The sequence below is a fragment of the Muntiacus reevesi genome, chromosome 1 (assembly GCF_963930625.1).
Source record: "Muntiacus reevesi chromosome 1, mMunRee1.1, whole genome shotgun sequence".
Taxonomy (NCBI): Eukaryota; Metazoa; Chordata; class Mammalia; order Artiodactyla; family Cervidae; genus Muntiacus; species Muntiacus reevesi.
Genome location: NC_089249.1, coordinates 183,948,433 through 183,970,628, shown reverse-complemented (window position 1 = coordinate 183,970,628; position 22,196 = coordinate 183,948,433). Strand labels below are relative to the sequence as shown.

Sequence of the window (22,196 nt, the reverse complement as noted above, 5' to 3'; positions counted from 1 at the left end):
TGTGTGAGCCCTTTTTAAATTTTGCAAAGCGGTGAATACCGCACCCGCCTCACCCTTGTGTGCCCCAGGCACATGGATCCTGAGCCTCAGTTTCCTCATTTGCAAAATGGGGATAATTCTCTCTTCTAGGAAGATGTGTTGAAAGGTGTTTACTTCTAGGCTCTAGGGGCGGGGCGGGGCCTGGAAGGGCGGGGCAGGCTCTCACGAAAGGGGCGGGCTTTTCATAACCGGCTCCTCGAGAGGGGCGGGGTCAGGCCTCGTCAGCTGACCTGTTTGGCCAATGGCGCGGGGTGGCGGGGCCTGGCTGGCCAAGGCGGGGCCGGGCGCCGGCCGGCAGTGCGGACTAGCCCGCGATGGACGAGCCGAGCCTCCTGCGGCGCCGTGGGCTCCAGGTGAGGCCCCGTGAGAGCGGGCAGAGGTCGCTGATGGAGTGAACCTGCCTGGGTGCGGGATCGGGGCTTGGACGGACCGGGGGGAAGCCGAGGCAGAGGGAGGGGCGCGCTCCGGGGGCTCCCGCTTCTGCACTCACATCTCCAAGTGCTTTTCGCTAGGTGAGAGGAGGGTATGCCCATTTGCCATATGGAGAAACTGAGGCTCCTTGGGGGAAAGGCGCTGAGGGTTTCGCCTTCTCCACCAGGAGCTCTAATAATACGAGCAACGACAGCCTTTGAGCGCTCATCTATGTTCATGTCGTTGGTGGTGTTAATCCTTTTACTAGTGATGTGTTGTATTGATCTTTTTACTAGGGATGGAGTAATATTAATTAATGGTATTAATTAATGTGTATTAATACGTGCTTCGTGCCTTCGCAGCGCCATCGCACCCCTGTCTCAGCTCACCCATAAGGCAAGATGGGGAGGCTGGGACTGTCAGGCAGCCCTTTCATCAGACAAGGAAACTGAGGCTCCAGTCTAAGAAAGTCACAATCCCGAGGTCGCCCAGCGGCATGTAATTTGCCCACCCTTAATCAGGTCTCTGGTGCACCAGCCACTGCCAGCTGGCTGTGTGGCCTGGGGAGTGGGGGCAGGGGCGGTGGGAGGCACTCTTGGCGTTTCTGGACTTCAGTTTTCCCATTCACTATAAGGGCCCTCCTCTTCTGACCCCTGGGTTCGGATTTGTGCTGATGAGGCAGCGCCACGAGGAGATAAGAAAAAAGGTATCATAGCTAGCAGAGGATGACCTCGGACGGCAACTCCTTTGATCTGTCTGGACCTCAGTGTACCCCGTCTGTTCAATGGGAATTTAGACAATCTAGCCCTTTCCCTCGAGCTTAGACCACACATGTAGAAGCCAAGTGGGGAAACTGGGATTCATCATTTACCCAACAAACCTTTATTGAGTGCCTCCTGTAGTCTTCTGGTTCCAAGAGGCAGTGGTGGTGGTGAGGGGTGTTCACCCCTGGAACTGCCCTCCTGGATCTCCCAGCTTGTAGGGGGAGATGAATACCTGAGCAGCAGGGATCCCGCCGAGGGGTCAGGTGCCATGGGGCACCCTCAGGCACCCCTGGAGAAGGTACCTGAACTGATGGTTGCCAGTGGCTTTGGGACAGAGAAGGCAGCCCCTGGTGGCAGGGCAGGGGGTTGGTGTTTGGGGAATGAATGAGGCTGAGAGAAGCCAGGAAGGACAGGGGTGGGGAAATGGGCACTGAAGCCGAGGAGAATGGGGAAAGGCAGGCCTTGAACCTGGCTGCCAGACCGTGAACTTGTCTGAAGGTGAAGGGGGTGCGGTCACCTGGATTTGGGTTGGGGATCAGGGAGGGTGTGGGTTGAGCTGCAAGGCAGAGATCCTGATGGCATGGGGAAGGAGGGGCAGAGAAGGGCAGGGGTCATTGCTGAGGCAAGAGCGGGGTGGGGTGGGGGGCCTGAGCATAGACAAAGGGGTGCAGCTGGACTAGTGAGCAGCACTGGGGAACCAGGCCCCTCCCGGAGCCCCAGATAGATTTCAGCCCCGCCCGCAGCCTCCTAAAATAGAGTAACTGCCTTCGGGTAGGCGAATGGGGGTGCAACTGACGTCAGAAAGAGGGGGCCTGTTCCATGGGGAGGAGGTACCCATTCTCTGAGGATGAATCCCACGTTACAAATGGGGAAACTAAGGCTCACAGAATCATAGGCTCTGTCCAGGTGTCCCAGTGGGTAACAGAGTCAGGATCTGAACCCACACAGACCTGGCTGGCCATCCAGACCAACCCCACATTGGCAGGACTCCATCCAAGGAGGTGGAGGGACGAGTAGGGATTGCCCAGATGAGTGAGGGCAACCTGAGTGGAGGGAACAGCATGTGGAAATGCTCAGAGGTGTGCAGACATGTGTGTTTATGGGGCAGCCAGAGGCCGTTTCTTAGCACTGAACCTGGGCGTGTGAGATGGACTCATCTACTTCCAGGGCTTCTGGCGCTGATGTTGAAGAGGTTAGACTTTCTCCCCAGGGTGATTAGGAGCTGGGGAAGGTGCTGGAGCAGGGCAGGTCATGTCAGATCTGAGAGCTTTGAAGGATTCCTCTGGAGCAGGTGGGGGTCTAAAAAAGAGCTAGAAACAAGGAAAGCATCTACAGTAAAGGACAAAGTAGGAGATATAATGAAAATATTTAAAAAAAAATAACAATAGAAGTGTAAATAACTGCTCACATTATGGGGCACCTACAAATGCTAAATGCTAAGAAGGCAATGGCACCCCACTCCAGTACTCTTTCCTGGCAAATCCCATGGATGGAGGAGCCTGGTAGGCTGCAGTCCATGGGGTCGCTAAGAGTCGGACACGACTGAGCGACTTCACTCTCACTTTGCACTTTCATGCATTGGAGAGGGAAATGGCAAGCCACTCCAGTGTTCTTGCCTGGAGAATCCCAGGGACGTCAGAGCCTGGTGTGTGTTGCACAGGGTCGGACATGACTGAAGCGACTTAGCAGCAGCAGCAGCAAGCATGCATTTAAGTCTCCAACAGCCCAGGGGATTATTAGCTTTATTTATCAGAGGGGGAAACTGAGGCTCAGAGAGGGAAAGTAATAGCCAGAAAGCCAGAACTGAAATTCTAACTGGTCTGGCACATGAGAGTGCAAAGATGTTGAGGGCTTTGATTTGGGGCATCAGTCACACACTCCTTTAACTGGAGCCCTGAGCGCCTTGCGCCGCCCTCCCCCCCCCCCCTCCTGCAATCAGGGGGCAGCCTGCTGATCAGAGTCAATCATTTATCCTAAGGCTAATCTTTGCCACAGGTCAAAGAGTCAATTCATAAAAGTCTGGAAAAGTCAAGAGCTGATTGGCCAGTCCACACAATACACAGAGGTGTCCTGGCTAATCTGACTGTGGCAATGCAGGGTATGCTGTTGGCTGAGTGGTTTTGTTGTTGTTTAGTTGATAAGTGTGTCCAGCTCTTTGCAAGTCCATAGACTGTAGCCCAACAGCCTCCTCTGTCCGTGAGATTTCCCAGACAAGAATACTGGAGTGGGTTGCTCTTTCCTTCTTCAGGGGATCTTCCCCACCCAGGGATCAAGCCTTTGTCTCCTGCATTGGTGGGCAGATTCTTCACCGCTAAGTCAGCAGGGAAGCCTGACTGAATACTAGGAGGTCATAAATAGGACCTGGGCTTGGCGCGCGGGCCACCAGTTTGCCTTGGCTGTGGTAAAGGGAAGAGGAGACTGGCCCTTTCTGGTTTGGGTTAAGCTCAGCCTTCTGTGTAGCGATTGTCGGCACCAGTTAACATAAGCTGTTATTACTAGGATTACTACCACTATTATTCTATCATTATTTTCATTTCCCATTTGGCCCTTTGCTTCACAAATGACAGAATTTTATAACACCAGATCCCCAAGCAGAGCATGCGGGGATAGAGAAATTGGCCAGTCTGTGTCTGGACTTTGTCTCTGCTGCTGCTGGGGAAGCTCCCTGGAAGGACCATCTGGCATTCTCATGGCCCAGTTCCAACTATTCTCCTCCTCCAGGAAGTCCTCTGGCTGATGCCATGTGGTCCCTACTGATCTCTCTCTCTCTCTCTACTCCAGCTGCTGTCTTCCCATGGGACTTGGTGCCCACTGGGCTGAGTCCCACCTCCACCCTACTGTTTCCCACCAGCCTGCTGGTCCAACTTGAAGACCCCTCCAGGCAGTCTTTTGGCTCCCCACTCCTTCCAGCCCCTTCTCTTCCTCTGGGTCCTTGCTAGTGCCTCCAGTGTGGGGGTGTCCATGTCTTCCCCTGTCTCCTTCAGACTGGGGATTCCTCCAGGTGGAGCTGAGACTTCTGGTGAAGAGGCAGCATCACCCAGCCCAGAACAGGATACCATAAATATTATCTTTAAAGGGCGGTTCCAGGGGGTTGGACCCCCCCCCCACCTCCACCCCCTTTCTAGGCAAGAACCACTCCCTGAGGAACAGCTGGCAAAGAGGAGGCTGAAGGCAGAAGCAGATGGTGCAGGGAGCAGAGGGTCCGGGGGTGGTTCCGGGAGAGTTCCATGTGGGCCCAGCATTCCACTGAGCCTTTGCAGGGGGCTACTGACCTTCCCTCATCTCTCTTTGCCACTTTACATCTTTTTGTATTTTGGAAGTAAATTAAAATTTGTGGATTAATTGTGAGTTATCAACCTCACAAAATAATTGTCTTGGCTTCCTTTTATCAAAGCCTCCCCCAGCATCAGGCCCTGAGCCTGCTGCTTGACTCCTTCAGGGCCCCATGTAACTGGACCATTTCCAAACAAGGAAACTGAGGCTCAGAGGGATGAAGTTGTTTGGTGGCGATCATACAGTCCAGATTGGGGAGCCAGACTGGGAACCAAGGACTGTCAGGATTTTAGAAGGAAATGGCTGGGATGGGGTGTGTGTGTGTGTGTGTGTGTGTGTGTGTACCCGTGTGGGCACAGCAAAAATCCCTGAGCTCAGATCCCAGCTCCTCTCTGTTTTGTGGGTTAGTAGGGGAAGGAGGAAGCTGGCATAAGAACTCATAACTGGAGGGGGCCAGCGGAGCCCCTAATGGTGGTGGGTCTGGGGCCGGCTGCCCTGCATTCAAGCAAACAAGGAGACCTCAGGTTGGCAGGTGAGCCTCCTCCCATCTTGAAGGGCTCTGACTTGATTTTCTGAGCTCACAGTAGTTGGGGTCCAGCCTCGGGGCTTCGCCCCACCCCCACAGATCCATCTCTTCCTCTGCCTGGAGACCCTGGCGATCCCTCCCAGCCCTGTCATCTCCGCGCCCAGCAGCTTCCGGCCCCCTCCAATTGGCTGCGGGGGCTGATGACGTCATTGTTGCCATGACGAACGCCCAACTCTAGATGTGGGCAGCCCTGAACCCACCAAGATAAAAATAGTTGTGCATCCTCGACGCTACCGCCCCAGCGTGTGTGTTTGTGTGTGGTGTCCAGAGACCTGGATTCCCGACCCTACCTCAGTCAAGAAATGTGGGCAGCTGCTGCCCTCCGCGCCTCAGTTACCCTGCCTGTGAAAAGGCCGCTGCTCCTGGTGCGTAGTAGCGACTTGGTGAATGTGAGTAAATTTTAGCTAGTATTGCGATAGTCTGCGACGGCCCTTGCTAAGTTCAAAAATAACACAACAATAACACGCGACGGTAATAATTTCTGATCCCCAGACCTCGCTTTACGTCATCTCCACATTACACATGGGGAAACCAAAGCCCAGGGGGTACCAACCACTTGGCTCAGGGGCCCACGGACAGCAAAGAAGAGGGAACAGATCTGGACCCAGGTCTGAGTGTCCTCGGATTCTAGCTCGTGCTACACAGCCTTTTGAGAAAAAGTCCTCTTGGGCAAACCACGTTTGAGGGTAGACTCTGGGATCACAGTGGACCCCAAGCATAGGGATTTCTTGTATACGGTAAGGACACCCAGGATTGGTGCAGATCAGCTTGCTGAGTCATGCACCTTCAGTAGGGTTTGTGCCCCCAGCCCCCATTGATGACCAGGACCCAAACCTGCCTGGATTTTGCAGAGGGTAAGCAGAAATGGCTTTCAGATCTGAGAGGGCACAGGGTAAGGATGATGCAGGAATCTCCCTTTCTTCAATTGTTTTCATTTGCTAAGTTGTGTCTGACTCTTTGCAACCCCGTGGGCTGCAGCACACCAGGCTTCCCTGTCCTTTGCTATCCCCTGGAGTTTGCTTAAATTTATGTCCATTGAGACAGTGATGCTATCTAATCATCTCATCATCCTCTGCCACTCTCTTCTCCTCTTGCCCTCAGTCTTTCCCAGCATCATGGTCTTTTCCAGTGAGTCAGCTCTTCGCATCAGGTGGCCAGAGTATTGGAGCTTCAGCTTCCTCATCAGTCCTACCAATGAATATTCACAGGTTGATTTCCTTTAGGACTGACTGATTTGATCTCCTTAAAGTCCAAGAGACTCTCAAGAGTCTTTTCCAGCACAACTTGAAAGCATCAGTTCTTCGGCTCTCAGTCTGCTTTCCTCAATAGAATATTAGTATTAATATTTAGCCACTACTGATATAGTTCTTGGTAAAATCAACTAATTTATTTTAAATAATGAAGTTATTTTTAATGTAAGGAGTCTGAGAGGGCTTCCTGGAGGAAAGGGTGTTTGAACTGAGACCTGAGGGATGAACTTCAATTAACTAGCACCAGAAGGGAGGGAAAGTGGTCCTAACAGAGGATACAGCTGGTGCAAAGGCCCTGAGGCAGGGCTGAGTTCAGTGTATGGGGTGAGCAGAAAAGAGGCATTGGTTGGAACAGGGTGAACAAGGGGCCAGCTGGGTGAGTGGAAGGCTAGGGAAGTGAGGGGTTTGTCTCCCTAGGAATGACTCCTGTTTTCTTTTCAGAAGGAGCTGAGCCTACCACGCCGGGGACGTGGGTGAGTTCACCTGGGGCCAGTTGGCTGGGTGGAGCCCTATGGTCCTGGGCACAGATATTTCAGCGGCAGCATCTGAATTGTGAATTTAGTTAATAATTACTACAAAGCTCTCACCTTGATCCTGCCCTGCCCCCTTTCCCCCCTGGTTTTTGCAAAGTACTTCACAGGCACCTCACCACAGGCTGGGAGGTGAGGTGCAAATCATGTCAGTTTGCAAACAGGAACCTGAAGTGCATAAGTGTTGCATCACTGGCTCAAAAGCACCCAACTTGAAAGGGTGGTATCCGGGGTCCAGACTATAGAATTCCAATCTGGTGTCCTGGAATTGCCTCCCATGACAAAGCTCACTGTATTTCAGGGAACATCAGTGGAAAATCATACAATTTGGGGTCACATTAATGTTCCTGGTGGCTGGCATTGTGAGATCCCTCAAACTCCAAGAAGATTTGTTAAGTGCCTTCACTGGTTTGTTGATGTTTAGTCGCCAAGTCATGTTCCACTCTCTGTGACCACCTGGACAGTAGCCCACTAGGCTCCTCTGTCCATAGGGTTTCTCAGACAAGAATACTGGAGCGGGTGGCCATGCCCTTCTCCAGGGGATCTTCCTGACCCAGGGACTGAATCTGCATCTCTTGGGTCTCTTGCATTGGCAGGCAGATTCTTTATCACTGGGCCACCTGGGGAGCCCCCAGGTTTACACAGGTTTATGGGGGCTTCTCTGGTAGCTCAGTTGGTAAAGAATTCGCATGCAATGCAGGAGACTGCCTGCAATAGAGGAGACACAGGATTGATCCCTGGGTCAGGAAGATCCCCTGGAGAAGGGAATGGCTACCCACTCCATTATTCTTGCCTGGGAAATCCCATGGTCAGAGAGCCTGGTGGGCTACAGTCCATGGGGTCACAAAGAGTTGGACACAAGTGAAGCCGCTTAGGACACTTAGCAGCACCAGGGGGAAAAGCAAAGCCCAGGAAGGGGAGGCGTTTGCCTTGAGCTGGTGGTCTGGGGAAGTGTGATGGCAAACACTCCCTCTTCGGAGGCTTGGAAGCTGTGTTTGCCAGAGCTGAGGGTGGGAATTCCCTTGCGCCTCGGTGAAATCGGTCCCTCAGCAAACTTCTTTTGAGTATCTACTGTGTACTAGGTTCTGTTCCAGGCAAAGGAGACAGGGTGAGAAGTCAATGCTGAACCCTGTCATGCAGCTTGCACTCTCTTGGGCAAAATGAAGTGATGTTCTATAGCGTGTGTGTGTATGTGTGTGTGTGTGTGTGTATGTGTGTGTGTGCGCGCGCGCGCTTAGTCATGTCTGATTCTTTGTGACCCCGTGGACTATAGCCTCCCAGCTTCCTCTGTCCATGGGATTTTTCAGGCAAGAATACTGGAGCGTGTTTCCATTTCCTCCTCCAGGGGATCTTCCTGACCCAGCGATTGAACCCCTTGTCTCTTGGTCTCTTGCATTGGCAGGCAGATACTTTACCACTGTGCCAACTGGGAAGGGATGTTACACAGGGGAGAGATCAGAGGCACACAGGAGGGGGCTGGAGGGTGGCTTTAGAGGAAGTGACATTTGAGACTAGACCTGGAAGAGAAAAGGGTAGGGGGAAGAGCATTCCAGGTAGAGAGAACTGCCTGGTCGGAGGTCCTGAGAAACAGCATGGAGATAGGAGTGGAGAGAGGAAAAGGGGTAGATCCTGGGGGCTGGATGTGAGTTTGAAGTCTGGTGGTGGGGCTGGTGTCAGAGTGGCCTCCAAGTCCAGACCCTCTCTGGTTGGACGGAGGGCAGTGCAGCGGGTGGGGAGGGACCTGCGGGCCCCGGTAGGGGCGGGGCTTGGACGCCGCCGGGAAGGCCGGCACTGTCCCCAGCCTTTGCCCAGGCTGGGGGCAGGGTGGTGGGCGGTGAATCAGTCCAAACTGCAGAGGGCAAAGTCCGGGACCTCGGCGCAGGACCAGGACAAACGCTCCCTGAAGGTTGTCTACTCGTAGCCACCTGCGGTGTGCCTGACTCGTTCTAACCAGGATTTCTAGCGGGCTGCGACCGGACACAGACAACCCCAGACTTTCGGGAGTCTGGGCTGGGCAGGAGGGAGGGTGGGGCTCGGAGCGCCGGGGGCCCACTTGTATTAGGGAGGCTGGTGGGGCTGAATTCGGATATGAATGAGGGCGATGACGGTCCTGGCAGAGGGAACCCAGGGAAGCAAAGGCCCGGAGGCGTGGTCGGGGCCTCCGGTGTGCCGGGAGATGCTGACACCGGCTGCGGGTGGCTAGGGACGTGGGGCTGAGCCCCCGCGCCGGTGGCCAGTGGGGGGATAGGGGCGAGACACGCTCAATCCCGGGTGGAGAGACATCCCCCGCCCCGCCCACACCTCCCCCCCCCCCCCCCAGCCCTCCTACCCCCGAGCGCAGGGCTGGGCGAGCGCCGGGTCTCAGCCGGGAAGGGGTGGAGCCAGTTGATGGAGCAATGAACCCGCTTGAGAAGGCAGTGACCGCCCTTCCTTTACGATGTGCAGCTCAGTGACTCGAAGCCCGGCACCCTCGCCAGCCCTTCCTGGGAGAAGGTGGCACCGGTGCCTCCTGCCTCCGGCAATCCGATCTTTCCTGCCAGGCTGGGCCTGCGCGTAGGTGCAGGGCTCGGAGCCCCGCCCCTGGGCGGAGAGAGCCCGCCCTCCCCGCCCCCCGCAGCCCAGCCCCCACTCCGCGTCCGCCTCGCCTGCTAGGCGTGCTGTCTTGGCGTCCTGTCTGTCCGTCCGATTGCGACACGATCAGGGCGGCCACGAAGGGGGCATCAGTACTCGGTCGCGGTCGCCTAGACGCGGCCTCGGCATGAAGTCCCGCAGGGACAAGCTGCACATCCCGGCGTTGACCCTCGAGTGAGTGCTTGACCCTGGAAGGGGACAGGGAGGGGAAGAGGGGCAGGCTGACAATCATCCTTCCTCCGCGTCTCTGTTCAAGTCGCCCCGAATCGCACCACCGCCTCCGGGGAGCCCTCCCGGGTCATCGGTCTGGCCCCGCCCTCGTGGCCTACGGTAGACCCGGTACCCCCAGCCTCAGGTCCCTTCTCCCTAAGGGAACCACACCCTGGTCCCGTCTCCAGCCACAGCAGGGGCCGTTACCAGGTTCACCGTCCCCGGCCTCTTTCTTTGCAGTCTGTCTCCAAGCAGCCAGAGCCCGTCCTTGCTGAGTCCCAGCAGCCCCTGCAGCCCCTGCAGCCCCTCGCTGGGCCTGCACCCCTGGAGGTAAGTGACAGCGCCCGCGGGCGGGGCGCAGACATTGCTCTGGCACCCCAGAGACTTGGAGGCCGCCCAGATCCAGCTCCCTCCCCCAAGGTACTGTGGGCTGGTGACATGGACTCTCTGGGCCTCAGTTTACCCCTCCATAAAATGACACTGTGAGCCACACTAGGACCATGATGGGAAAATTCCATATTCAGTCAGAGCCAGCAGGTCCCCCTTCTGGCAGATGGCCAGGGCGAGGCCAGAACTTGAGCTGTTGCCCAAGGACTTCCTCAGGACAGGTGCTGGGTTCCCAGCCTATTCAGGGCCTTGATGAATTGGCCTGGCCTCCTGGGCTGTGACCCAGCAGAAGCTGGCCTGAAAACTCCTCCCTCTGAATGGACACACACACTCACTCACTCACTCACTCACCCACCCCTAAGACTGAGAGTCCGCCTCTGGAGCCCTGGCACTGAACGTAACCAGGCAGAGTGGCATAGGGAGAAAAGAACCGGCTTGACTGAGCACCGGCTCCCCAACAAACGCCTGCTTTCCCTCCACAACCTCGGGAGAGAAGCGCCCTTTCTGATCCAGAGGAGACTGAGGTTCAGAGAGCAGACATCAGTTCTCCTGGTTCATTATGTCCAGGGGCTAAATGTCAGGATCAGCTTTGCCATCAGAGTCTGTTAAGACTCTGAACTCCCCTCTGTAACTGGAGAAGTGGGTATCTCAGGGTCTTGCCCCTGTACAGGAAAGAACATCAAGGTTACAGTGGGCTCCTCGCACGGCTTGGGCAAAATTTAGGGAGGTGACAGAGGTACAGGTCAGTGATGTCTAGAATTTGATGGCCTATCAACCATTTACACCTTAGTAGGAATGAGCTGCTCGGACTCTTTCCCTGGGCCTTCAATGGAGAGAAGAGAGAACACTTTGGAGCCCACACAAGGTGGTGGGCAACAGGCAGACACCTTCATTAAGTAGGCATCGACTGTGTGCCAGGTGCTAAGGGCATAGCTGTGAACAAGAGGAGCACAGTTTCTTCCTCATGGGACTCTCAGGCACTTCTCAGGCAGTAGGCAATGAACAAGGGGGTGGGCAAACAAGACACATTCAGAGGGAGACCTCTTAATGTGGTCTTTGAACCAAGGCCTGAGCAGGGCTGGGGGAAGGAAGGCACCAAACAGAGAGAACTGCACATGCAGAGGTCCTGAGGCAGTACCAAGATTTTTTATTTTATTATTTATTTATTTATGGCCACGCTCCCCGCACTATGTGGGATCTTAGTTCCCCAACCAGGGATCTAACCCACACTCCCTGCAGTAGAAGCACATAGTCTTAACAACTGGACCACTAGGGAAGTCTCAGGACCAAGATTTTTATAGCCGCTGTGGCCACCTTGGGGGAAGAAACGTTGGCTGGGGGACAGGAGATAGGAATGGAGGTGACGTAGGCAAGGAAGTGGCTAGGGCAACATCCAGGTAGGAGACGGTGTGGTCTGGACCATGCTGGGGTGCCTCAATGGAAGGCATAGATGGTGTCGCCCCCTGTTTAGCAGAGGAGGAGATTACAGCTTAGGACCTCTGAGTGTGTTGTGCAGGGGCACCTTGGGAGAGAGTATCAGGCCAGATCTGACTCTTGAGTCTTTGGCCTCAACCCCAGCTGAGGACCGGATGAGGGGAGGGACCTGTTGAAAGCAGATAAGCCAGTTTTACCAGGAGGAGACGGAGGCAGAGAGTTTGGGGCCCAAGCTGAATCCGCTGGTCCCCTTTCTCGCCACCAGGGGGCAGCAGAGCCACATTGCCTTGGGCCAGGCAAAGAACTGGGTCCCGGTCTCCTCTGCTCTGAGCACTTTAGGAATAAGCCCACACTTGTCCCCTCAGCCTCCAAAGCCCTATGGGTCCAGCCCACAGTGTGCCAGTAACTGTGTAAATAGGAAGGTGTTAGGTGGACACAGTGATGCACCCCTCCACCCCCGCCCATCCCTCTCTCTCCGGAGCTCACCTCATGTGGCTTCTTGAACTGTCAGAGTATACGCTGGTCCAGCCTCAGGGCCTTTGCATTTGCTGCCCGCCCCCCCCTCCCCCACCCCAGAGCTCCATTTTCTCTATTTACTCCTTTATTCATCTCAGATAGGAAGTCTTTCCTGACCAACCCTCCCCGTCCCTGCCCCACCATAAGGTCCCGAAGCCCCACTTACATTCATGTTGTGCATCCTGATCCCACCGTGTCATGCGATGTGGTGGGCCTTAGTTACAACAATCAGGCTCCTGGTTGATGCAAATCGTTCATTGCAGTGCACAGGTTTCTCTCTAGCTGTGGCACTTGGGCTCAGGATGTGAGCTCAGTAGTTGGGGCGGGGTCAGTTGCCCCGCAACATGTGGGATCCCAGTTCCCCAACCAGGGATCGAAGCCGTGTCCCCTACATTAGATGGCAGATTCTCAACCATTGGACCACCAGGCAAGTCCCTCTGCGTTTTCTTGTGTGATTATTGAGTTGTTTTTTTTCACCCAAAGGTTTGGGAGCCCCTTGAGGGCCTGACTTCATCTGTCCTGGTCATCCTATAGCCTCAGGCACAGCCTGGTAGACAGCAGGTGCTCAGTTAATGCTTGGGGCACAAATAGGAAGCGGCTGGGAGGGCCCCACCTGTTTTGGGGTGCAGGGAACAGATCGAAGGGAAGGTCTTGAGTTGGGTCCTTATGGCCAAGGGGACAACAAAAAGGCTGTTGCAAGCAGGAACTGCATTGTCAGAGGAGGGTTCCCTCTGGCCTTGGATACTAAGGACAGGAAGATTTTGGATTTTCTATTGAGGGTACTAGGAACCCCGCAAGGTACGGGGCTTGGAGGGGTATGGACAGCTCATGGGCAGGTGGAAGGGGCTGCGATGGTCTGACCAATGTGGGGTCAGGAATGGGGGTCTGTATGTCCACCGAGGGCTTTCCTGTTTACACAGTTACTGGCACAGGCAGAGAGAGGCAAAGCCCTAGGCACAAAGTTAGGATCCGAGCTCTAGGAAAGGGATTAACCCGGGAGTGCGGATTTGCTGTAAAATGAGGAGGGTGTGTGAGCAGGGGAGGACCTTGCGCCGGTGGGCAGTGGGCTGGTGCTGGAGATTGCTGGCTCAGCTAGCCTTTCACGGGAGATCTTTGCCATGGCCATGGGTCCCCATGGGCTACAGACCAGCTGTAGCCTGGTCTGCAGAGGAGGAAACTGAGGCCAGATGGGCGTGGGAGAAGCAGCTGCTGGGGATGCCAGCATCGTGGGTGTAATGGGAGGCAGACAGGCGGTGCAGGCTGGGAATGATGGGTAGCTCCTTTCCTAACTGTGTGCAGAAGTGTCCCTGGCACATGTGGTGGGGGGAGGGGGAGGAGCTTGTGGATACAGCATGCTAGTGTATGGTGCATGAGACCATGACTTCATCCCCACTTGAGTTCCTAGACCTATGGGACCCGAATTCTTCCCAGGCAGGAGGCTCTGTTCCCTGTACGTGGCTCTGGCTAAATACCTGAGGATCCTGGGTGACCTCTCTTATCCTCATCTCTTCATCTGACCCCTTAACAGCACCTCTTCTTCAGCCTCAGAATACATCCAGAATTTACCCACTTCACTCTATGGCCCCACCCTGGTCCAACCCTCAGTATCCCCCTCCCAGGCCCTGTTACAGCTCCTCACTAGCCTGCTGCCACTTTCCACTCCTGCCCCAACAGCTCCTGTTCCCCATGGCAGACATGAGGGAGGATGTTTTACATCACACCCTTCCTCTGCTCACACATCCTCCATGGCTCCCTATTGCCCTGCAGTAAAACTGCCATCCTCCCTGCAGTCCATAAGGCCTGTATGGAGAGTCTTGCTGGTATCTTCCTCTCAGCCCTGCCCCAGGGCCTTTGCATGAGCTGTGCTATCTGCCTGAGATGCTTTTTCTCCATGACTGGCCCCACTGCCTTCTCTGTGTGTGACTGGCTGCAGTATCACCTCAGAGAGGCTAAAGTTGTCCTTTACCAGAGCTACCCCTGTTTTTCGCCTTTCTTGACTTCAGAAATTAACTTTTCATGTAATTGTTTCCTGTATACTCTTTCTGCCTCCCCTACCAGACTGGGGACCCTGGCTGCAGGGATTATTTGTGTCCTGCATCCCCAGTGTTCAGTACAAAGGGTAGGTGCTCATTGTTTCTTTGAGTGAACGAGTGGCTAGGTATGGGTTGTTTGAGCCTCAGTCTAGAGGGCCTGGGGAGACACTCAGCAATATCTGGGTCACCTGAAGGTGACCCTGGGCTTGGAGGGAGCATGGTGGGGAGTCTGAGAGAGACTTGAGAAGCAAAATCAGTGGCATGGTGGATGCGCAGGGTTAGGGCTAGGTACCAGGCAGCAATGCCCTCTGTATGCCTCGGTTTTCTCAGATGTGGAGTCAGGCTCCAGGTCAGTCCTGCCTGGGCTAGTTCCCAAAGTGTTGTATGGCCTGTGGAGGGTTCACCTTCAGGGTGACACTGTCCCTGATTTCCTTGGGGGGGAGCTGTCATGAAAGAAGGAAGCATTAACTCACAGTCTACTGTGTGACACATTACATAATGAAGATGATCTGTACCCCAGCTCTGTACCAGGCACTTTCTTTGCCTCTGATTTCATTGTTATTCAGTCGCTAAGTCCTGTCCGACTCTTTGGGACCTCATGGACTGTAGTCCACCAGGCTCCTCTGTCCTCCACTGTCTCCCAGAGTTTGCTCAAATTCATGTCCAATTGAGTTGGTGATGGTATCTAACCATCTCATACTCTGCCGGCCCCTTCTCCTTTGGCCTTCAGTCTTTCCCAGCATCAGGGTCTTTTCCAGTGAGTCAGCTCTTTTATTGCATTTTCACAAACGGACATGTGTAGATGGGGAAACAGAGGCCTGGAAGTTTACCTAATGCTAACATTTATCAAATGTTTACCAAGCACTCTTGGAGACACAGAGTAATCTTCGTGTCAGCCCCACATTCCTCCCATTTTACAGTTGAGAACACTGAGGCTTGAGAAGTTAAATCAGGTGTCTGATTCCCGATAGTAGCCAGACTGATGGCCTTTCCTGTCATACAGACAGGAAGAGTATGTCAGGGGCGCTGACTCAGTTTGCTAAACACGCCCACTACTGGAAGATGCTGGGACAACGAAGCCCCAGCCAGGGGAAGACAGAGCCGGACAGACACAAGAGAAGTCTTCCTGGAGGAGGGGGACCCTGGATTTTGCCAGACAGGAAAGGCATTCCAGAGGAAAGCCAGCGTGGGCGCAGTAGCATGAGCTGAACCAGGCCACTGGATGGGTCTGAGTGCCACACTCTCAAAGGGCTTAACGCCTAAAGAGTGGGTAGAGGGAGAAGCGGTCGTATTTACATTTTAATGGAAGAGAGCCAAGTTCCAAATCCTTGCATCCAGGTACCGCCAACGCCCCGCCCCCGCCGCCTGCAACCTTGGCAACGACCCGCCCCTCCGCCCGCGGCCCTGGCAACGTCCCGCCCCTCCGCCCGCGGCCATGGCAACACCGCGCCCACTCGCCAGCACGCGAGTCCGCCGGCCTTGCTTCCGCGTCGCTCACCCCTCCCAGCCAGGCCAGGCCCCGCCCCCGCGCGGTCCTGGGCGGGGTTCCCGGCCTCGCTCCCCGGCGCGCGCTTCCTCCTCTCCCCATACCCCCAGCCCCGCGGCGTGCCCCCCGCCCCTCACAGTGGGGCTCCGGGAGCAGTTTCCACGGTGAAGGTTCGCGCCCCGCCGCCGCTGGTTGCGCTCCCGGGCCTCTCGGGCCTCTAGCGGCGGCGGCGGCACAAAGGGAAGAAGCATGTCCGACCCCAGCTACTGGACGGCGGTGGCGGCGCCCGGCCACCGGAGCCGCCTGGCCAAGGGCGCATTGCTGCAGCGCTCCAAGAGGTAGGGGCTTCGCGCGGACTTACCGAGTGGCGCGGCGGCCGACCGAGCAGACACGAGTTGCCGAAAGTGCGTCTCGGCAGCGTGGCGAAGGCCCCAGTGTGCGGCGGTAGGGGGAAGTGGGAGGATGCTTTGGGATCTAGGTATCCCCTGGGGTCCCAGGTACCCTCCTCTCACCGCTCCTTACCCAGACTGGAGTGTCTGTCCGCCAGGATCAGCTCAGGTGGCGACAGAGGCTTTAGGGATTTGGTACTTAATCAGGATTCGAACCTGGGTCAGTCCTCTGGCCAGACCTGGGGAGGACCTTCTTGGAAAAACTGAGGCTCTTTGGTCCTTGGGGCCCAGTCAGCGGAAACGTTGGTTCAGAAGTAAATATTTGCTGCAAGAGGCTGGTGTGCATGTCGGTTATCAGGGAGGAAAAAATCACTCTGTTCTATACAAAGCAAAGTGGAGTCTCCGTTTCTCCTGAGAAGCAGAGAAGCTAAGTGAGGGCTGTGAGCCCTGCTGGACCTGCGTGGAAATTCCAGCTCAGCCAATGTCAGGGTATGTGGCCTCAGGCAGTTCCTTAACCTCTCTGCTTAAGTGTCTCACCAGTGCTTGGTCTAGGCATTCCCAGGGGGAACACAGGCAAAGGCTGAGTAATGGGACCAGCTGCTGAAGGATCTTGAATGCCCAGTTCAGGGTTCAGGCTCTTCTTCCAGAACCTGGGGATGCAGAAGGCTCATGGGCATCTCAGGGACCAGGTGCCAGAAACTGACCTCAGGCGCCTCTTTTCTGATCTACTTCTCACTCTGCTGAACCACAAGGGTGATTATTGGAAAACTAGGCAGCTTCTTGGGGTCCTGCGCCTTCTCCAGGAAGGACTGAGCAAACAGTTGGTGTTCAACAGATGCTCAGGAATTGAACAGAGGATGCCCAGTTCCCTTTTGAGAGCTCAGATGTAGCTGTTTTTGAAAAGGCCCTGCCTGAGAGCAAGAGGGAGGAGGCCAAGTATTTTTCCCAAATGCTGTTGGAAGTGAAAAATGATGCGTCGGGATGAAGAGTCCGGTGAGGCGTTGGAAGAGGATGTGGGCTGTGGAGTGTGTGTGTGTGTTGGGGTGGGGGGTTGACAGGAAGTTTTGCAGGAACCTGTGGGTTTCACTTTTGCTTCTGCACCTCAGACTAGAGGACAATCTCTGTGGCTGGTGACATCCGTGGCCTCAATTTTCCAGGCTGGGAAATGGGTGTAGCTGGTCTCTCCTTCCTCTGGGCTTATTGGTATTGGTGAATGTTGGTGATTTCTCTGGCGAGTCATTGCCTTCTCTCCCACTATGCACCAAGCCCTGTGAGCAATGTCGGGAGAAAGATGACAGTGTACGTACCCGCCACAGTTTACCCTGTGCCCCGCCCAGAGCTGAGTACTGTGTATGCACCTTGCAAGGTATACAGACGGGGACGCTGAGGCTCCGAGGGGCAGTGGCGTGTACAGCAGTGGGTATGCTGAACCCCTCCTGCCTGTGCATTCAGTCTCCTGAGTGGGTTGTTGACCTCCCCTTCCGTGGCCTGTGTTGTGCCTTCTGCCTGGGACACCGTTCCTGGCCCTGTGAGGCCCCAGCGTTTCATCTCTCCCTCTCTACGCAGTTCCGCGAGGCCGGGCTGCGTTGGCAGCTCTGGCTGCGTGGGCTGATGCACTTGTCGGCGAGCAGAGCCGTTGCCAGGCGACTGCCAGGGTTGTGGGGGGGAACCATGTTGCTCCCAACTTCCCTTTGCCAGGGCGGAGGCTGGGGCCAGGGCCCAGGTGGGAGAAACTGGGCAAGGGCAGGAGGGAGGGGCCTGAGCCAGGGATCTGGTGGCCAGGAAGGAGCTGGGATGAAGGGAGGAAAACATGTGAGCCAAAGCTTGGCAGAACCAGATGCAACTGTGCATGATGCCAGCTTTAGGGTTTCCAAGGGTCAAATTGGCATTTTAGGGGGACCTCGGGGGAGGGGATTGGCCAGGAGATTGAAGCAGTGGTCCTGGGAAGAGATGCTGAATGTGGAGTAGGGGGTCTGCCTCCACCCTCTGTGGGTTCCAGGATCCTGTCCACCCTCTGTCTTGTTTGCCAGTGTTCCTGGCAAAGCGCTGGGAGTGGGATTGTGAACACAGAAGCTGGAGAAGCAGGGCCAGGGGCTCCCAGGCTGAACTCAGGGCCATGGGGGAGTCCACCTGGGGAGCAGAGAGGGCATAGTCATGCCCCCGAAGCTGCCGCCCAGGGGCTCCTGGTTGGGCATGTGGTTCTCTGAGCCAGGAGGCCCGGGTCTGACCTTATCCCCACCTCCCCCAATAGCTGCCGCAGCGGGAACCGCAAGAGCCTGGTGGTAGGAACACCCTCACCCACTCTTTCCCGGCCCCTGTCGCCACTGTCCATCCCAACAGGTGTGTGCGGGGGGCAAGCGGGGTGGGGTTGGAGGTGTCCTGTCTCCACTCCCACTGACTCAGTTTCCCCACCTCCTCCTCAGCAGGCAGCAGCCCCTTAGATAGTCCTCGGAATTTCTCAGCTGCCTCTGCCATCAACTTCCCTTTCGCGCGGAGGTGAGTGGTTGCCTCTCTTAGGGGATGGTGGCTGATACCATGGGCAAGGGGCCGGGCAGGGGCCTGCACTTGGTGGCTGGACCTGCCTCCTCATCAGCCTTTTCCCCCTCCCCTGGCCTCTGCCCTGCGGTGGTCCCCCCTCTGGCTCCCGCCCCTGGCAAACTCATGCATGCATGACCTCCTACAGCCACATCGCACGCACAGACAGGTAATTTCTAGGAGCCCTTGGGGTGGGGGCGGGGGTGGCATGGCCCGGTCCAGGAATCTCTCACTCACTGAAAGTTACTAATTCACCTAACAAGAGCTGGCGGAGGAGCTGTTGTGTGCCAGGCATTTAAATGTCACTTATTCATTCAACAACGTTTATTGCATTCCTGCTGGGTGCCATGCCCTCCGCTGGGGGACTGAGGAATGGGAGGCTGGACTTTGGCCCTCAGGGCATCCTCAGGCTGGTGGGAGTGACCAGCATGTACCCTACCCGCTGCAACTCCGAGAGCAGCTTTGATGGCAGCTGGCATCAGGGAGGACTTCCTGGAGGAGGTGTCTGGAGAACAAGGAGAAAAGCACAGTGGACTTGCTCACCCTGTATTCCTGTTCTTGGCCTTTGCAGAAGGTTCTTGCCCCGGCGGGGCCTGGGCCTGCCAGCCATAGTGCCTACCCTTGGTCCCCACAAACCGCAGGGGCCATGCCTCCCTTCCAACGTCTCATTCTCCTCCCCAGGGCCGACGGCAGAAGATGGTCCCTCGCGTCGCTCCCATCTTCTGGCTATGGAACCAACACGCCCAGCTCAACTCTCTCGGTACCCAAAGTCCTACCTTGGCAGGCAGACCAGGGAGTGCCAGGTTGGGGGTGGGGGAGACGCATCTTTGTTTTGTTTTGGTTATTTTAAGGTGTTGAATAGTTGTCTAGTCAGCAAAACATCCTGGCTGCCCCCCTCTGTGCTCCATTTTGAGCAATGTGGGGGTCCCTGAAAGGACCCAGCCTTGGCCCAAAGGGCTGCTGGTCGGGTATACACAGATATCTGTATCCTTGTGTGGTCAGGGAAGGTCTGGTCAGGGGGGTCTTGGAGTTGCAAGGGAGCAGCGAGGGCTTCCTGGAGGAAGGGACATCAAAGCTGGAGTTTTGAAGGTTGCACAGGAGAGAGGCAGGAAAGTTACCATGATGACCAATAGACTGGGCCTTGAGAGTTAGGATAATGCTGGGGTCCTGGCTGTGGTGCTGACCGTGAACCCATGGCCCTGATACCCCCTCCTGCCAGTCGAGCTCATCCTCTCGGGAGCGCCTCCACCAGCTTCCTTTCCAGCCGACACCGGACGAACTCTGCTTCCTGTCCAAGCATTTCCGCAGCTCAGACAGTGTGGCTGATGAGGAGGGCGGCCACCGCTCACCTCGCCTCCGCCCCCGCTCCCGCAGCCTCAGGTGGGCCTCCACCTCTAACCCCAACCCCAGCCCTTCCCCGGGCTGGCCCCTCCTCCACCTCTGGTCCTGACCCCGTCTGAGCCTGGCCTCTGCCCCTGGGCCCTCAGTCCTGGCTCAGCCACCCTTCCTTGGGCTGTTTTGGGTCCCATGTCTTAAGCCAGTTGTCACCTCCTTCAGCCCTGGACGCACCACAGGGACCTTCGACAATGAGATCGTAATGATGAATCATGTGTACCGGGAGAGATTCCCCAAGGTGGGCAGCACCTGGTGGCCGGACCAGCCCCAGCTCCGCTCTTTGTTGCTGTCCCTCCATGGCACGCGCTGTCTTCGTGGTTGTGTCCTGCCCCCATCTGTGCGTTTCTGTTTCTCCCTGCACCCCCCCACCCCCTCTCGCATCTGTACACATCGCTTCTTCCCCTCCAATCCTTGGACCCCATCGTCACATCTTCTCTCTCGCCCACCCCCATCTGCACACGTTGCTCCCAGGCCCCGTCCAATGACCAAGTCACCCCGTCTCCCCCCCCGTCCCCCACTTCTGCCCAGGCCACAGCACAGATGGAGGGCCGTCTGCAGGAGTTCCTGGCCGCCTTCTCGCCCGGCGCCCGGCTGGCACTGGCTGATGGCGTCCTGGGTTTCATCCACCACCAAATCATCGAGCTGGCCCGCGACTGCCTGGCCAAGTCTGGAGAGGCGCTTGTCACCTCCCGCTACTTCCTGGAGATGCAGGAGAAGCTGGAGCGGCTACTGCAGGATGTGCGTGGTGAGGGGGTGGGAGTGGGCATGGGGTGTCGGGGTCCCCAGGCAGGACAGGGCGGGACCAGGGGCTGGTGTGTGATGCTACCACCCATCTGCTCCCAGGCCCACGAGCGCTCAGACAGTGAGGAAGTTGGCTTCATTGTCCAGCTCGTCCGGAAGCTGCTGATCATCATTTCGCGGCCAGCAAGGCTTCTCGAGTGCCTGGTGAGTGTCTTGGCACATGGCCGGGTGCAAGGCTCAGACCAGGCCCTCAGCAGTGCTGCTGAGATGAAAAAGAGATAGTCCCCATCATGTAGGGCTTTGAGAGGAACACTGGGGGCTGCCAGACTCGGGGGGGCTTCCCAGAAGAGGGACCAGGAGCTAGGATCCCGGGGGTGAGTTGGAGCCACTGGTGAGAAGGCTTCAGACAGAGGGAGGGGGTTGTGCAAAGGCCTGAAGGTGAGACCAGGCTTGACTGACCAATCCCCCTGCATCCCCAGGAGTTTGACCCCGAGGAGTTTTACCACCTGCTGGAGGCTGCCGAGGGCCAGGCCCGAGAGGGCCAGGGCATCAAGACTGACCTGCCACAATACATCATTGGGCAGCTGGGCCTGGCTAAGGATCCGCTCCAGGGTGAGCTGGAGTGGGGGTGGGGCCGAAAGAGGAAACTGGGGTGACAATGGGGAGGAGCCAGGGTTCCAGCCTATGTCCATGTGACTCCAGAGTGCCACACTGTCCTTCCCCTCTGTTTTGCCCTGTCCTCAGCCCCTGCAGGGCACATTTTGGGTAAAGTGCTCAGGATTCCAGGGTAAGGTGGCCTCAAGTTGGACCCCCTGACCTGCCAGCTGCCTTGAAGCCTTAGCGTCCTCAAATGCTAAATCGAGTTGGGCCAGGGAGCCAGGGAACCACCCTGAGCAGTGGCATTCTCTTGTCATGTGAATTCCAAAGCACTTTCCCAGTTTCTTCTGACTGTGGCCTGGGAAGTGGGACACAGAGTCAGACAAGGCAATCCATGGGCACAGCTGAAATGGTCAGGAACCTCCCCCAAACAGTCAGGACAGGGGAAAAGACATGGTGCTGGGGGAAGCATTGAACTTGAACCTGGCCTGGTCTCGGGGTGATCAGGGGAGCTCTGGGAAAAGGTTATATTCACACTGGGGCCTGGAGGATGAAGTGACCAGATGCAGATTTGGGGTAGAGAGGAAGTGCACCAGGCAGTGGGAATGGTGCAGGCAAAGGTCGTGAGATGGGTGTGTGTCCGGCCTTTTGGAAGAGCCGCGAGGAAGGGGTGTGGCTGAGGAAGGAGGGGTGACAGGGTCAGCAGGACCCGGCCACAGTGGCCGGCATCCACAGGGACCAGGCTGCCATTGTCCCATTTAAAGTTCGAGAGACTGAGGCTCTATGCCGTTGAGCTAGATTCAGGTCCAGGTGTGCCCAAGACCAAATCATGCTCAGACTAGCCGTCTGGCTAGTCTCCTGCTCCGCAGGCGGTGCTGTGGCGGGGGCAGGGCCTCCGGTGTCAGAGGAAACGGGAAGTGGCCAGGCAGGCAGGTGGCAGCTGAGGCTGAGTGCAGATCACCTGCCCAGCGCTGCAGGGGGCCCTCTGA

The 22,196-nt window shown here is 56.4% G+C and overlaps 1 protein-coding gene across 9 annotated transcripts in view; it reads left to right on the top strand.

Annotated features, from left to right (window-relative positions):
• Positions 1-321: 321 nt before the first annotated feature.
• Positions 322-22,196, top strand: part of MAST3 (microtubule associated serine/threonine kinase 3) — a 41,275-nt gene continuing 19,400 nt past the window's right edge. Inside the window, exons 1-12 of one of the 9 annotated variants that reach the window (XM_065917422.1) lie at positions 9,642-9,658; positions 9,935-10,024; positions 15,068-15,888; positions 18,191-18,279; positions 18,366-18,435; positions 18,623-18,643; positions 19,156-19,234; positions 19,694-19,854; positions 20,032-20,107; positions 20,398-20,607; positions 20,713-20,814; positions 21,090-21,222. In XM_065917422.1, the coding sequence (XP_065773494.1) occupies positions 15,800-15,888; positions 18,191-18,279; positions 18,366-18,435; positions 18,623-18,643; positions 19,156-19,234; positions 19,694-19,854; positions 20,032-20,107; positions 20,398-20,607; positions 20,713-20,814; positions 21,090-21,222 (1,030 nt within the window). In that variant the 5' untranslated portion in view covers positions 9,642-9,658; positions 9,935-10,024; positions 15,068-15,799. Of the gene's footprint in view, positions 393-6,764; positions 6,797-9,474; positions 9,659-9,934; positions 10,025-15,067; positions 15,889-18,190; positions 18,280-18,362; positions 18,436-18,622; positions 18,644-19,155; positions 19,235-19,693; positions 19,855-20,031; positions 20,108-20,397; positions 20,608-20,712; positions 20,815-21,089; positions 21,223-22,196 lie in introns of those variants that run through there. The other 8 variants (XM_065917421.1, XM_065917423.1, XM_065917418.1 and 5 more) reach the window with 8 other exon arrangements.